Raw genomic sequence first — 16,845 nt, 5'->3', positions numbered from 1 at the left:
ATTTTTTTTAATTAAATTAGTTACTTATGAAATGTTAGCGATTACAAAGGTGGTTACACCTGAATAATTCCTGTAAAAAGCTATGATATGTTTAATAATATTAATTTGTTGCTTTGCCTGTTTTTGATGTGTACGAAGCCTCCCGCCATAAAGGCCGTAGATGTGCTATTATTGAATTTGCTTAAACGTTTGAATTTGCAGGTTAACCCTGCCTGGTTTAAATGTTTGAAAATGATTAACAGTTGAAAACATTCGTTGGAAATTTAGTAATTAAATGTAATCAGTTACATTAATACAATAATTTAAATAGTTGTATTACTTAAGGCGAGACACGGCAGGCAAAAACATAGATATGCAGTGGTCAGGTTTGAGATTTTGGGCTAGTTTACTCCTTCAATATGTGTTTCTTTCAAGCTGCTGTAAAGAAAACGTCGAAAATATACATTAAGATGTTTATGACATTTTGTTTACTTGCGGCAGTAAGTTGAGTTTCTCCCGAATTTACCAAGAAGTTAGCATTCCACGCGACATGCAGAGTTCTGTTTACTGAAGTCTGTCATGACCGGTATCACTGTAAAGCTCCGAGTCTCAACGCTATATAACCCAAATATGGGCATTTCCTTTCTATCAGTAACCAATCGTGAATGTCCAAAGGGGGATTTAAAGCTAATGACGAAATCTCATTTAGAGCTATTTAAATCTTTAAATGCCGTTTTCTCAAAATGTTTTTTTGTCATTCTCCAGTACAAACATCTCAGCCTATGTAGCACCTATGTACACCAAACTTTCCAGTTATACACTTAGCAGTATTCTGAAGATATTTTCAGAGGGATTTGTTGATAAATCATTCCTGGCCTGATTTATGTGACATTTTAATCAAGAAAATAATGCGAAAATCGATTTTTAAGGCTATGGACAGTATATTTGGATTTCCTAGGTAATGAAAGCATATATCCTGAAATCCCTCTGAACTTGTGTGTAAACAAAATGAAAAAAAAAAAAAAAAATCACCTGACTTTATCATATGTTCTGATCTATCTACCGAAAATATATGCAAAATCGCGCATAATTAATGAGATAATGCATAATTTGCATAATTAAACATACACATTTCAAATATATTTTATATACTTGTGTAAGTAATCAACTGAGGAAGTTTCATAGTAATATCTATCATTTTAAAATTTTACCCTATTCACCTGTAGTCTCGCCTTAATACATTTTAAATAGAGTAGGCTAACTTGTAATCTGTAACCTATTACATTTCCAAACAAAGTAACGTTCCCAATACTGCGCACGTCTTTCCAGCTGTGAGCCATTTCTGATCCTAGTGACCAATGAAACCATTTATCCGAAGTTGAAGGATGAGCACTTTAACACTTGCTTTTATCATGGTTATAGTACATTTATTGTCCAGTAAAAGGATTTTTCACACACACATACAAGTAGAAACCTGGAGTTTCATCTCCCAAGATCCAGTTTCAACAGACACAACACACAAATGTCACCCAGCTCAAGAGGTTTTGAGTCAGGTAAAACCAGTCAAGTCTTTCACAGTCTGAGACTTCATGTTACAGTATGTTCACTTTTCTGAAAAAGAATTAAAGTTTAAACCATAATAGAAATCCCGGATAGAAGAAAGGATATCACTCACTAGCTCTACCTTCATTCTCACCTATTCTGACTGAGCGAACAACTTTTCTCATGAAAGTCTCATTTCATGCACAATTTACTTGCAATCTTTCTCATTTACAAAAAGGCCTCGCTGTGGTCATGCTATGCAGTCAGAAAATACACACTTTGGAGTAAGAGGTCTAGTATTTGAGGAAAGCTCTCTAGTGTGATAAAACTACAGAGGGAAGATCAATCTTTGGATTTGCATTAAGTCATTTGCAGTTACATTTCTGTATATTCAAGCACTTGACTGATTAAATAGAATGTTAGTCCATTTAACCTATTTATCAATCCATATTGGTTTTCTAAATTGCATTATACTAATTTTACTATGCATACAATATAAATAAAATCAATTACGTATTTGGTCAAAATGTCATTATTGCACATGCAAAGCAAAGAACAATGCAAGTCAAAGCAAATCAAATGATCACCTCTGAACAGATCTATTTCTCACACCAGATCCTTCATGCCCCGTATTTCATAAGATAAATATTCACCGCTTCTCTCTGTCCAGATATCAATGGCAAGAAAATGGGTTTGCTACTTTGAGGATTGTCACAATGACACAGCAAAGCATTAAGTAAGACCACAGAAGAAGAGGAAATTAATGCAATACGTATTTACACTATTTAACAGGTTAATGTTTTTTTACAAAGAATTAAACAACAATATTAACCAACCGCATAACTGAAACAAACATTCAAACAAATGTGATGCATTTGGTTCTGAAAAACGATTTATGGCTTGTATGGCATTGGATTCCTGCTAAATAATCTTCACAGAGCGAAGTCTTGAGGATGTTCCTCCGCAAACATCTAGTTTCTGTTAAACAACCAGTGTTTGTGGTGGCACTTGTTCACAGAAGTGCCGTTGACAAACGAGCACTTACCGCCCAAAGCTATTCTCAAAGAATTCAGTCACGAACCATAAATTAATCTGTATCACCTGCACTTCCATATAAATCAACAAGACACTTCATTATAATTAGGCAAGAAAAATAAATAGTAAATAACAAAAAAAATGTTTTTCACAAATGGCTTTTTTGTTACAAACATGTTTTCCTTCTTTCAGTAACACAGAAAAATGTAAACAGTATGAAATTAACAATTAAAAAACCCTGAACGCACATTAACTCAAAAATGAAGCAAAACACAAGGTCTGAGTGGTGTTCCTATGTAAGCATGTGTGTGTTAGACCATGTCAGTCTCTTTGTCTCCGGATCTGAAGTGGATGACAAGGGCTTTTGTTGGACACCTATTTAGGAGGCAGAGGGTTGTCTGGGGTGGTTGGGGTCACAACTTCTTTGTAAAAGCTCTCAATCTGGTCTTTGTACATCTTCATGACCACTGGCCTCTTGAGCTTCATCGTGGGCCCTGAGATTGAGAGTTTAAAACAGTTAAACAAACAGCATATTTACATCTTAATAAAATTACTAACAAAACCCAGAAATAACTCACAGAAAGTTCATTACAAAGAAACTCACCCAGTTCTCCTCCAGAGATAGAGAAATCTTGATCCAACACGGTCCATTTCTGGATGCGCTGGGCGTTAGAGGTGGCTTTCTCGTTGACGCGGGTGATGGCGTCTTGAATAGCTGCGTTTACGGCGCGGTCACGGCCGCCGGCGATCTCGCTGACTCGAGTGGCGTTGCTGCCGAGTTTACGACACAACTCCACCGCCTCAGGGGTCAGTTCATCTTCAGGAGCGCCCGTTTCACTGTTTACCTGACACTGAGAGCAAGAGAGAAGAGCGGTCAATGTTTTTTCCAATGGTAAGGTAAGTGTATATTAGATTAAATGCATGTTATCCAATAGTTTTCCCATTTAAATTTAGATAAAGCTCCTTTTAAGTCTAAATTAGGCAACTAACATCACACTCCAGTGATGCTAAAGTGTTCTTCGTGGTTTTCAGGGGGATGCTATGTGGTTGCTAAGTTGTTCTGACTGCTTTTTAATCATGTTGCTTTGCGGTTGCCAGTGTTTCTTATTCAGTTCCCTTATTAAAATGCAAGTCTGTGGGATTTTGTTCACCCTTATAATTGTCCACCAGGTAAAAATACTACATCAAATGTATTAGAAAAGTAATACAACACCCGTGCTTAACAAACTACATGATTTGAGACATCATACAGTGGGACAAGTTACATGCTTGAGAGTTTTTAACTCAGGGTTTGTTTTAAATATGAGCAATAATAATAATTATTATAATAATATAATACTGCATATATTATACTACTAATAATGTGATGCTAGTAATACTTGCCTTAGCAAACACCACTATTTAGTAACACTTCAATTTACAACTCAAAAAGTATTGCCACTAGGGGGCGTAGTGATTCCAAGAAAAAAGCGTGGAACTTGTAATTACACATATGTCCACTGGTTGGCAGTAGCTTTTAAGTTTATGGAAGCCGTCTGATAACATTTGAGCATTTAACATACTGATATGATCTGATTACAGCATAGTAAAAATGTATGGTCATTCGTGTATCTTTACAATCAGCATTATCTCTGTAACATTACACAACCCAAGTTTTCGGGTGAGATGTTCAGATTAGATTTACAGCATTCAGTTTGTGAAGAACATGATTATCAGTCAAATTATACAAGGAAGGCATTAAAAATGAATCAATAATGTTGAATAATAATAAAAATAAAAACGTTTTATTTTGGTCATTAACTACGTTTAACACTGTTTCCTAGACAAAGGTGAATGAGTTACACAACACAAAGCCACAAAAATCTAAACTAAACATTTGACAAAATGTCCCTCATCACAGTTGGTTGATGGATGGAAAAGATTTTTTAAAGCTTGTCGCTTTATCTCGTCTGGTGAAAGAGTGCAAGGTGGATAACCTTGACACACGTTTATACTGGAATCAACACACACATCCATACATATATATAAATAATATGATACCTTAATGGTGAGCAGCATGGAGAGGAATTTTCTCTTGTCTCCAATAAGCATGGCATTGCTGATGAGTGGAATGGCCTCTTTAACTGCGTCCTCAATGGGCACCGGGGGAATATTTTCACCTCCAGCTGTGATGATCAGTTCTAGAATAAAAACAGAAACTTCATTAAATGCACCACACTAAATCCCAGTGAAATCCTTTATGTGGCCACTCTGTAACATCTTATGAAATGAAACTGCATAGCTTTTTTAGTTCCAGTGAGTGAGGGTGTGTTCACACTTGGCAGGTTTGCTCTTTGCTCTGTTAGTGCGGTTCATTTGAATAAGTGTGAACGCTGCCATCCAAATCCAGGAGCACACCAAACAAGCGGACCGAGACCCACCTTTCCACTTTCAAGCCAACTCTGGTGCAGTTTAATGAAATATGAACGCAACATGCACCAAAGACATCTAAACTAACTAAAAACAGGAAGTGATGTCACAAGGTGCGACCCTAAAAAGGACAGAATGCTCAAGTATATCTGTTACATATCGTCATAGGAATTCAGTCGCCCATTATAGATCTTTCTTTGTGTGCAACAGAGGCATTCCTAGTGCTGTTTTGACTTCTATACGCATTCTATAAGCTCTTTGTGATTTAGCACACAGCGCATTTAGCACACAGAATTGTTTTGGATGTGCGCCGCGGTAAATTCCATTGGTAAGCAGTAAGTTTGTTTGTATTTTTAGGTTCGGTGTCAAAAAAATAACAATGTGAAAGCCAAGCAAACCAGGACTAAATGCATCTTTCTTTTTTTTTTGGCCTGGTGCCAAAGAACCAAGAGAACTGATCTGCAAGTGTGAACGCTGCCGTCCGAATCCTGGTGCGCACCAAACAAGCGGACACCACCTTTTCAGGGGGTCTCAGTCCACTTCCAAATGAACTCTGGTGTGGTTCGAAGAGGAAGCACAGAATCTGTTTTCAACCGACCGTCAAACTCATTACCTTTAATGCGGCCGGTGATGAACAGGAAGTCGTTCTGGTCGTGTTTGCCGAGGTCACCCGAGTGCAGCCAGCCATCAGTATCTAGAGCCTCTTCTGTTTTATCAGGCATGTTCAGGTATCCCATGAACACATGACGACCCCAGAAACAAATCTCTCCATTCCCTTCGGCATCAGGGCTGAAGATCTTTGTCTTACAGCCTGGAATCACCTTTCCACAGCTGAGAAGGAAATGCAAATGAGAAACATACTAAAAGTTAAAGCTTAAGTGACTAAAAATGACTCACTTCAGCTGAAAAAAAATGCAGGTGACAGTACCTGGTGAGTCTGAAGGCGTCAGGCAGTGAGATGGTGTGCGGTCCAGAGCTCTCACTCATGCCGTAGAGTTCAAAGAGAGGAATGTCCAGACTGAGGAAAAACTCCAGCGTGTCTTTGGTTATTGGAGCCGCTCCGGTGTAACACCTCGTACAGCGATCCAGACCCAGTGCCTTCCGAACCTTCCGGAACACCAGACGCTTCGCCAACCGATAGTTCAGTGGCTTTGAGGACAGGTTTCCGTTACTGAAGACACAAGACAATTCCTCTCTGTTAATACAGAGCCTAATTGTTTCACTGTTTAAAATGTCACCGATTGATGTGTCAATCTTCCTAACAAAACTGGTTAAAGTGCCCTTTTTTTCCTTGTTTGCACCTTTTTTTCTGCTCAAGTCAACTAACTTGGGGTCCAAAAATCTAAGACCACTTCTCACATTACCTTTTTCTAATTTAATTCAATTTATTTCAATACAAATTATATTAGCAGAATAACAGTTTGAGTAAAAAGTTATAAACAAATACATATTTTATTAATATTATTAAGAACTATTAAACATTAAAAATACTTTTATTCCCAGATTTTCCATAAAGAGGCCATATTTTACTCTTGTGGCATTAATTGGGATTAGCTAACTTAATTGGGGACCAAAAGTCTGAGACCACTTCTATTTTGCATTTTTATAACTTAATACAATTAGTTTTAAGTCAAATGATATTAGCAGAATAACAGTTTGAGTGAAACGATGACTTGAAATTTTCTATTTATTAGTATTTGTTTTTTATTTAAGGAAATCTGACTTCACAAATTATAAATAAATATTTTATTTATACTATTATTAAAAAGCATTAATTGCTCAATAATTCTTTATTTTAAATGTTTCAAATTCCTACATCCAGGTTTAAAATAGATTTTGAATCCCAGATTTTCAATTTGTTCTCAGACTTCTGGATCCCAATGTAAATTACTGATATTTCAAAAGGAGTGTCATGTCTGAACATATGTTTCTACCTTCTTTTTGTGTGTTTAAATGTGTATGTACATACAGCTCCATTTTGTTGAGGTTTGTCTGCAGGCCCACATCTTTGGCCCAAGATGCCACCTTCCTGCGCACAGTGGACGATTTGGCTCCGATCGACTTCATCTTTTCCTGCATCTTCTCCCACACTCGCGGGACACCCATGAACGCAGTAGGGCGTATCTCACGTAGGGTGTTGGCCAGAGTACCCTGGGACATGCAGTGACTTCTATTATTACATGTGCAAGCATGGTTCATGTTCATATGTGCATGCCAACATCAGCTGACACACCCAGGGTTATGTCAGGTGACGAGCAGGTATTCCATGTCAGTTTCTGGCCCTGTTCTTAAATCAATGATCCTATTATAAAACAGTACTGCGGCGCTATTGAGACCCATTGAGGCACTACAGATATCACATGCTCAGCTTCTAGAGATCACATGCGGAAACATATCATGCATTTGTTTTAATAAAATATCAGATCAGATCAGGGGCTTGTTTTCTGAAAAGGGATGAAAATTAAACACTTCTGAACATCACAAATGCCTTTCTGTGTGTGAGAGCTGCATGACTAAGACTTTATGAATTACGTTTCATCAAATAGATCAGTGAAAAAGCTCTTTAAAAGGATTATACAGTTAGTTTAAACTAACAAGATTGTCTTTGTTTTGTGTACGTAAGAGAAGATCCTTCCTGAGGGATTAGGGGAAGAATACAAGAAGTGCCTTCCCTAACATGTACACTACCTTTTAAAAGTTTGAGATCGTTAAAACCTTTTAACGTTTTTGAAGGTCTCTTATGCTCACCAAGGGTGTATTTATTTAATCAAAAATATATTTAAATTGTAATCATATTTCACAATATTACTGTTTAACTTTTTTCTGCTTTAATATATTTCAAAATGTATTTTTTTCCCATGATGGGAAAGCTGAATTTTCATCATCATTACTCCAGTCTTCAGTGTCACATGATCCTTCAGAAATCCTTCTAATATGCTGATTTGTTGCTCAAGAAATATTTCTTGTTATTATCAATGGCTACGTTTACATGCAAAACTTTTGTTTCAACCAGACTAAATTCATTCCGATTGATGAATCGAACGTAGTGTTTACATGAACGCTAAACGTGATCGGTTTGATGTGCGTTTATACGCCACAAGCTTCAAATAGGGATAGATTTTTTTGACATGCGCAAAATGCACGAATATACAGTTTCCTGCTGTTTGCACATAACCATTGGTTCTTTATTTGTTTTAAACAGCAGACTGAATATTTATCAATTTCTGGTCATAAATATCTTGGTCACTTTTGATTAAATGAATGCATCCTTGCTAAATAAAAGTATCACTTTAAAAAAAAAAAAGCACAGGACGTTTTTTTTTTAGCACTAGCTTGGCAAATGAATAGCAAAGGATGTGTAATTTGCACACTAACCTTTAGCGCATCAGGCTGTGCAAAGTACGTAACTCCTCCTGCTTTCATGGGAAGCCAGATGTCAATCATCTGTGCAGCAATATGGCTGAGTGGAAGGTAGCTCACGACCACTTCCTGTGACTTATCTGCATCTGTAAGACCCACATCTCGGCCTGTTGCAAATGCTGTCCATGTCAGCTACAGGAGGAGAGAGAGAACATTTCAGTATTAAGAATGACTGGTGACTCAGCATACTATATAATCACAAGTAAACCCTCATTTTAAAGTTTGTTTTTGTTACAATTTGCTCAAAAGTCTCAAATGTTATATTGTGAATGTTTTGGGTTTAACTCACGTTGTCGTGACTAAGCATTACTCCCTTTGGCTGGCCTGTGGTTCCGGATGTGTAGATCAGTGTGCTGCACTGATTGGGTTTCTGGGAGCTGATGATATCATCGAGTTGAGCGTCAGGCTCGTCGCGGCCCAGCTCCATAAACTCCGCCCACTATGTGTATCAGATATTTACATAGCAAATGTCAGATTTCAATTAGTAAAGGAGTGGGATTAGAAAGAAAGATTATGTTCTGAGAACGGAATTGAAAATATTTGACTAATCAAATGTACCGTGTAGAGATTGGGCTTTTTCTCTTTCAGCTCATCTTTGTACTGGATAATGGCTTTTAGGTGCGGTAATTTGTCCTGGACCTGAAATGAAACACACACATCATCAGGAAAAAGCCTACAGCAGATGGAGGAACTGAGTGTGATTTTAATGAACTGAGTGTGACTGATCTGGCCCCTGATCAGTCTCAGGATCTGAGAACTGGGACCAGAAATAAAAAATGATATTTGCATTGTAATAAAATTTCACAATATTACATTTTTTACTGGATCTTTTATGAAATAAATGCAGCCTTGGTAAGCATAAGACATTAAATCTGAGCAACCCTAACCTTTTGAATAGTAGTGTAGGTAAAAGGTCTTATCTGAGTTGATTTAGAAAAGGAAATGGGTCCTGTACTCTCATTACCTGTAAGATCTTCTGCAGTTGTTTGTGGTTTTCCACCACAAGGATGTTGGCCTGGCAATTCTCCGCCACATACTGGCACGCCTCAGGGGAGTTGGTGGTGTAGATGCCCACAGCAAAACCCCTGCCAATGACATACAGAATCCCTCAATAAACATCCTGAACTCTGTAACTCATGTAACCAAATGGAGAGCAGTTCAGCAACAGGAAACACCTTCAAACATTAACAACATTCAAAGTTACTTCTGTTCTGACTCCACCTATATGTTTACAGACCCAGACATGATTCAAGTGATGCTGTTTAACAAGTGCAGGTTGTGCCTTTAACCATCTGTCATCACTAAAGTCATAAAGGCAACTGGGCAGTTTAAGGCACAGCATAGCCACTATTTGACTTAAAGCTTTGTTTGGGACAAACACTGGTTGTGTGCTGATGATGTGTAATTCGAGAATGACCTGTATGACCCTGGAGCTAGCATGACAGCAGCATTCGTATTATGGTTGATTTGAAGACTCATAGGACAAAGTGTAAAACATCTTCGCAATAAATACTTACCCAGCTAAAATAGCCCCAACGTCAGCAATAAACCACTCGGCTGAGTTGAACCCGAGGATACCGACGCCGTGGTACCGCTCCAGACCGAGCTGTGAACATATACACACAGTTAGCACATGTACATAAACACATTTCAAAGCAAAATCATATTGTTTGTACATAAAAGATGAAGATGCCCATCTTATGATTTGTTTGAGTCATTGCTCATAAGAATTTCCAGAAGTCCCACATGGCATTTGACATGTTCTTTTTTTGTGGTTAAATAAATATTTAGTTAAATGCTGCCGTTTATCTCTCTGTTTAAGATCTTCACTAGTTCAGTAACTCCAAAATGTCATCCAACTCTTAAACAAAGTTCTTGCAACAGGACATTAGAGATAAACAATTTGCGAACCAGTTTAACAAAATCATTAAGAAGATTCAAAATAATGATTTTTTCATGAGTCAGACTTCATAATCGATTTATATGGATGAACATACCAAGCTGCATCGTATTTAAAATACATAAGTCGCACCAGCCAAAATATTGCACGCATGTAATGACATTTAACACCTCTTTTGTGAAGTCTTTCTTTTGTGTTTATGCTGCCTAGTGTACACACAACTCGATCTGAATCTCTCCCACAGGGTTTGAATTGGACAAATTACACTTGAGTAGCACAATAAACAAAACCATGGAAATCTGCCCACATCGGCCGCCAAGCATGACGTCCTGTTCCCCCACAGGGAGAACGTGACCAGTTGGGAGATGAACCTCATCCCAAGATAAGGGCATGGAAAAACCGAAGACGATAAACAAAAGCCTCCTGCTGCAGAGAGAAACTACTCTCAGGTACTGCGGCCAATTATCCTCAAGCTGCACAACTAAAATCCAGCTCTGACTGGGTTGTGCAGAATTCAAGAACATGTCGATTACACCCCAATTACACATTACATATTACACCCCAAAAGAGAAAGACAAAAATACAAAATTATATATTTTGAATAAAGGAAATAAAGCCCATTTTAGAAAACTCATCCTAATCCTAATTACTTGGATAGGAAAATAAATAAATAGAATTCTCATTACCGTAATGGAAAGAATATTTATATTATTTAATTGTAATTATATTTAGACAAGTTGTTATCATGATAGTATTAGTTGTACTGCCATTAATTTGAGCTGACTTGAATTTCCACTGTATTATGTATACATTACAGAAATGAGAATAAAAAGAATGAGACTTAAAGTATGTAAACTGCCCAGACACATTATGTTAATGAGAACGGAGCATGAAAATGTGCTTGATTCTCATTAAAAATGGTAAAAATTGGCTTTAAATTGTAGTGAAATAGGACGAGGATTGTGTCATTACCCAGATGCCTTATCATACAGTGCACTAATTGCAGGCACTTTCACCCTGAGGTAACCTGAGGTCAAATGCTTTACTCGAGGACAAAACAATGATTACCCGAGAACTTTCTGTGATCTTAATAACAGTTACACCTGTTTATATGCGTTTATAAGTTCTTAAGTGTTTGTTATCAGGAATGTCTTACATAAAACTGTTCCTCTTATCAGAAACATTACAGTGTCATTTCAGATAACAAACAGTGTAATGCTGAACGGTCGTGATCTCAACAGCAACAAGAAGACAATGACAATGACAAAGTTACAAAATTTCTAAGCAATAAACAGTCATGGGTTAAATCTGTTATGCTAACTAGGTGCTTGACTCAAACAATGGCAAACTCAGGGCAAACTAATATATTGCTAAAAAAATGAAGCCAGTGAAAATGTTGGAAAAGTAAAAATGCAAACTGTATGCCCATCTTTGCAAAGCCTCAGTGGGTCACAAATAAAGATATTAAACCCTCAACAATACTCAACAGTTTAAATGAGTTAACGGCCCTCACCTTGAGGAAGCTCTTGGCAGCAGTGCGGCAAGACTCGTAGTACTCGCTGTAGGTCATGGTTTTCCACTGTTCTCCCTCTTTCCAGCCCAGAGCGTTGTAGTTGCCGAAACGCTGGACAGTAGAGGTGAACATCTGGTTCACAGTCATGGCGGGTTCAGCCTCAGGGCCGGACTCACCCATTCTGAGCTTCACCTCTCCATCCCTGCATGTGGTCCAGAACTCTGTGCCCTTAGCGGGCAAAGACAGGGAGTCGGGTCGAGGGGTGGCACCTACAAAGTGAACAGCTATTTATTGTCTCTGATCATTATTTATTCTGCACAGTGTAGTATGATGATCATTAAAATCATACATTTTTAACCGGACAACCCCTATTAAATCGTTTTGTAGCAGTAACATGGAATCAGGTGGTACTTTGAGATATAACATGATAATATTTTTATTTATTTTTACGTTAGTGAATTCTGTTTTAGTCTCTGCTGTAAGTCACAGTTTTTATGTTGTGTGTTTCTGTGTGGTCTTCGTTTGCACAAAACACAAAAGAATTGCTGCCACAGCGTCTGTTTTAAATCAAACGGATCAGCGACACCCTATCAGGACATTTACTCACACACTCTTTCGCCTCAGCATGAGAGGTCCATCCATCACTAGTATCTAATACACACACTGGCCCAGAGTTTCTGTTGAGGTTTCAGTAGCAGAGCACAGAATCATTTAAACCAGAAAACAAACTGCAGGTGTCATAACAGTATGCAGACTCTTCAGGAAGTGAGTGAGTGAGTGACCAGCCTCATTTTCATAATTTTATGTTACACAACAGTTTACAGTTACACAACTGTAACTTTTTTGTGAACATCTCAATTTAAAGCTGCAGTGGGTCATTTTATCACATCCAACCAGACTTGCAATCTGTTCATTTCACCATTGCCAATGGTTTGGGGCATTTTTGTCTGAACAATGACAGATGGGAAAGTGTTTGGGAAACGTGCTTGGAAACAATTCTTTCTTTTGCTGCTAATGGCGCAGAAATTACACACTGCAAGAAATCATTTGCAAGATAGCTGAGAATAATATCAACAGGAATTTATCTTGACTGATCTCGGCAGCTGTGCATGAAAGGGGAAGAAAGCCACCTCACACATTTTACAATATCCTGTGCAGCGTAAACCCATAACACACAAATATATGCTGACCATACATTCTGCAAAATCGTTCGAAATGAAAAACACAGCCATCACAGCAGCTTGATCAGTAAATCCAGAGTCATGCGACATGACCTCATTCAAAGCTCTGTTATCTTATGTAAACAAGACAGACAACAGCAGAGAAATAGAACTTCTGGAAGTTCACACATGGGCCACTTTCAAACGGCTCTTTGACATCTGGCTTCCCATGAAAACGGCTCAAACTGTTTAACCTTTATAAACAAACTCATATGGGACTGTGAAACTGCATTATAATTCCCATTAAAAAAAAGTCATCCTGCTGCATGTCTAAAGGAAAGGGAAGTTAGTTTGCATAGGGACAGCAGCTTCCTTTTCAAGCACTTCCTCTCACATAGGACTCAATGGTCCTAGTGAACTCAAGTTCTCGAAAAGATGAAGTTACGTAAGAGTTTATGATGAAAACACTAAGGAACATTGAGGTGCGAGTTGGGGGTTAGTGCTCCGGCCAGCTTTCATCACTGTGCTTTATCTGTGTAATGCAGAACTGAATGCAATGCACACATGGCGGATTTGAGACCTCAGATGTTTATGGCATGTGTTCAAAATGGCGGTTATGGTCACATATGCCTGTAACAGCGAGAGTAAGTGAGTATGTTTGTTTGTATAATAGTGAGAACATGTTCTAGACTTTTCATCCAAGTGTTTGAGAGTTTAAAGTGATTTGCGAGTGTTAGTAAAACAGCAAGAGTGTGTAATCTCACCTGATTCTGTGTGCACACTCTGTTCGGCTTTGGTGTTTGATTGCTCTTCTCTGGCACATGCTGATTCCTCCTCTGATGACTCACTGCGAAGAAATCAAATAATGAGTTTTCCAGACAAGCAGCATTCTCTAGCTGAAATGGTCTCATCTTTCTCTCAGACACACACGAGTATCACTTTACATTATTTAGGCCTACATACTGGAGCAATGGCTGCTGAAAATTCAGCTTTGCCATCACAGGAATAAATTACATTTTAAAATATATTAAAATAGAAAATAGTTATTTTAAATTGTAATAATAATAATAATAATAATAATAATAATAATAATTCAAAATATTACTATTTTTATTGTATTTTTATTGGATCAAATAAATGCAGGCTTGGTAAGTATAAAAACTTCTTTCAAAAAAATCTTACTGACTCCAATCTTTTGAACGGTAGTGTAAAAAACATTGATGTTGCTGAATCTACTTTGACTTATGCAAACACACATTTGGTTCCTACTGTACTGTATCTGAAGAGGAACAATCATAAAGAACATAAAAAGTGTGTACTCAACTTATGATGTAACGAATCTTTATTTGATGTGATTCATTATGATGAATTGTATCTTTATTTTATAAACCTGGCATAGCAGACAGACACTGGTATTTTCTTTATATAATGACACTCCCACATAACTTTATTCTCCCGTTTACAAACAAACCTATCATGACTAATTCGTCAAAAATGTACGTAGCCTAACCTAGTATACATGCATGTTAAGTTTATGTGAACATGACACAGAAGAAATGAAAAGACACTGACTTTGCTGTACACTCGGTGATGACATCTTCCAGGGAGGCGAGACTGTCTGTTGTTCCACAGGACTGGAGGAGGCTTGCGTCCCCTGGATGGTCCATCACTAAGGCTGTGGACATGGCCGTAGGTTCACACGCAGTCACTAATGTGAATAGACACAGTGTTAAAAGTAGCACTCAAACGATTTTTTTTAATGCCTAATGTATATCTAGAGAGCACGATGACAATTTAATGGCATATAAAATGCTTTAAAGGGGGTGGTTGATTATGATTTAACTTTTCTAACTTTAGTTAGTGTGTAATGTTGCTGTTTGAGCATAAACAACATCTGCAAAGTTATAATGCTCAAAGTTCAAAGCAAAAGGAAGATATTTGCTTTTAAAGAAATCATTTTTAAAGGACTACAACAAACGGCTGCTAAGGACTATAACAACATTCCTCCTGGGTTGGTGACATTACTAACCCTAAAATTTACATAAACCCCACCCCTGGGAACACGCAGTCTACACATGTAGTAGAGCACATTTGTGAGACTTCTCAAGCTGTCAAATCCGTCTGATTTTATAGATTATCATGACAGAATATGCTAATTAAAGATAGTTTAACACATCAGCAACATAAATTCATCAACTAACATTCAGAAACATCCTGTTGCACTCTACATGTTGTCACTTCTTGAGTCTCTATCACTGTCTGACTCCAGTTTAAACATAAAAGGCAGAACAGTTTCTGACATTTTAGTGCATGTCTGCGTGAGGTAATCAGATCTGCTAACACACACACAGGAGCTGTTGAAGCTCCTACCTCTGTGCTGGGAGCAGCAACTCATTTGCATTTAAAAGGGACACACACGAAACAACGCATTTTTTATTTATATTTTGAGCTAAAACTTCACATACACACTCTGGGGACAACAGAGACTTATTTTACATATTGTAAAAAGGGGCATTATACCACCCCTATAAGATGGATTTATTGGTGACCTGCTAAAAAGTGTGTGGACATAATACAAAGTGGACACTACTTATTTTGGACTATACTACTCAACACACATACAACACAGTCACAACATATTAAAGTGAAATGTAAACCTACAACCAACTATGAATGCCCATCTAAAACAGTTTCACCCATACATTTCTAGTCTCTGATTTGACGCCAACGGCAAAGCATGCTGGGACACCAGCAGTGCCACAATATTTTCTGTCTCTGTCTTTAAGACACCATCAGACTGGTGAATAGGACGAAACGTTGTGCCAAAGCTTAAATTTAAAAGAAAGCCCCTGAAGTAAGCATGAGACAGTCACATGGCCAAACAAAACACAAAAATTATCTAAACTAAACAGATATGAGCCTTTTCTTCAGTTTTTTTTTCCCACACTAAATCACTATACAGATTTTTTTTCCTTTAATCAAAGATCATTCACTATTATATAAAACTTTGGGAACAAGTTATCCAAAAGACTCCCTTAACCTAATATACAACCTTTTACAATAACCCTGAATAAATAGTCTATTGAAAACCATAAAAAGGTTGATTGCTAAGGCAGTTGACCACATTATTCCACTAAATTTCCTAACATGGCTCCTGCGGACTGCACAGAAAGGGTATCATTGCCAAGAAAAGGAAACGCATCACTACGTCCAGAAAAATATTGCTGCCCACCCTTATATTATCTTCTGCCCTCTCCATTCCAAAGCCTGACCTCTGCACCTTTCGAGCGGCATGTTGTTTTTACACGCCGCTGCCATAAAAACACATGCCAACGACGCTCCCGCCCCTCTGTAATGATGAAAACAATCAGAAAGCCAGCGAATAGAAAAACAGGGTTTTTAGAGTCTGAAATAAACCCAGGGAGTGAAAAACAAACCGGGTGCTATTCATCAGCCTCGTGCTTCATGACCTTTTGCTCAGAGTTTTTGGTTCTGTTTTGGTTTTAGCTTTCATCGATGAGATGATGAAAACATTAGGGTTATTATGAGCAACACTTCCACAAAAAGTACCGTGCTGGTATCTGATACAGTATCAGAAATCAACACTATGCTACTTTGAAACATACAAATTCATGAGCCACAGGGTTTGATAATAAACTGTTAAAAAGACCATTACTCTAACTAAAATTATAATAAAACAGCTTAACGTATTAAACTACTCAATAATAAATATGTTTACATAAGTAATACAATATAGGATACACACACACACACGCCAAAGAATTCAACTGAAACTGTCTGCATCACAATATAAACAAAAGCTAAATAGAATTATAGAGACAATTACTTTTATATTTTCAATCAATGCTGTATGATTTCTGACAATC

General features: G+C 37.6%; 1 protein-coding gene across 3 annotated transcripts in view; it reads right to left on the bottom strand.

The window, feature by feature from the left end:
• Positions 1–1,368: 1,368 nt before the first annotated feature.
• The window catches only part of acsbg2 (acyl-CoA synthetase bubblegum family member 2), a 30,071-nt gene continuing 14,594 nt past the window's right edge, over positions 1,369–16,845 (bottom strand). For all 3 annotated transcript variants that reach the window (XM_079896086.1, XM_079896085.1, XM_079896084.1), the window contains 14 exons: positions 14,531–14,666; positions 13,723–13,805; positions 11,799–12,067; positions 9,903–9,991; positions 9,350–9,470; positions 8,944–9,024; positions 8,675–8,824; positions 8,341–8,517; positions 6,935–7,116; positions 5,894–6,136; positions 5,579–5,796; positions 4,597–4,736; positions 3,161–3,407; positions 1,369–3,050 (listed from right to left, as the gene is read on the bottom strand). In XM_079896086.1, the coding sequence (XP_079752212.1) occupies positions 2,932–3,050; positions 3,161–3,407; positions 4,597–4,736; positions 5,579–5,796; positions 5,894–6,136; positions 6,935–7,116; positions 8,341–8,517; positions 8,675–8,824; positions 8,944–9,024; positions 9,350–9,470; positions 9,903–9,991; positions 11,799–12,067; positions 13,723–13,805; positions 14,531–14,643 (2,232 nt within the window). In that variant the 5' untranslated portion in view covers positions 14,644–14,666 and the 3' untranslated portion in view covers positions 1,369–2,931. The remainder of the gene's footprint in view (positions 3,051–3,160; positions 3,408–4,596; positions 4,737–5,578; positions 5,797–5,893; positions 6,137–6,934; positions 7,117–8,340; positions 8,518–8,674; positions 8,825–8,943; positions 9,025–9,349; positions 9,471–9,902; positions 9,992–11,798; positions 12,068–13,722; positions 13,806–14,530; positions 14,667–16,845) is intronic.

Source organism: Squalius cephalus, assembly GCF_949319135.1.
Source record: "Squalius cephalus genome assembly, chromosome: 16".
Lineage (NCBI taxonomy): Eukaryota > Metazoa > Chordata > Actinopteri > Cypriniformes > Leuciscidae > Squalius > Squalius cephalus.
Note: the sequence above shows the minus strand (reverse complement) of the source record. Positions and strands in the feature narration are given on the sequence as shown.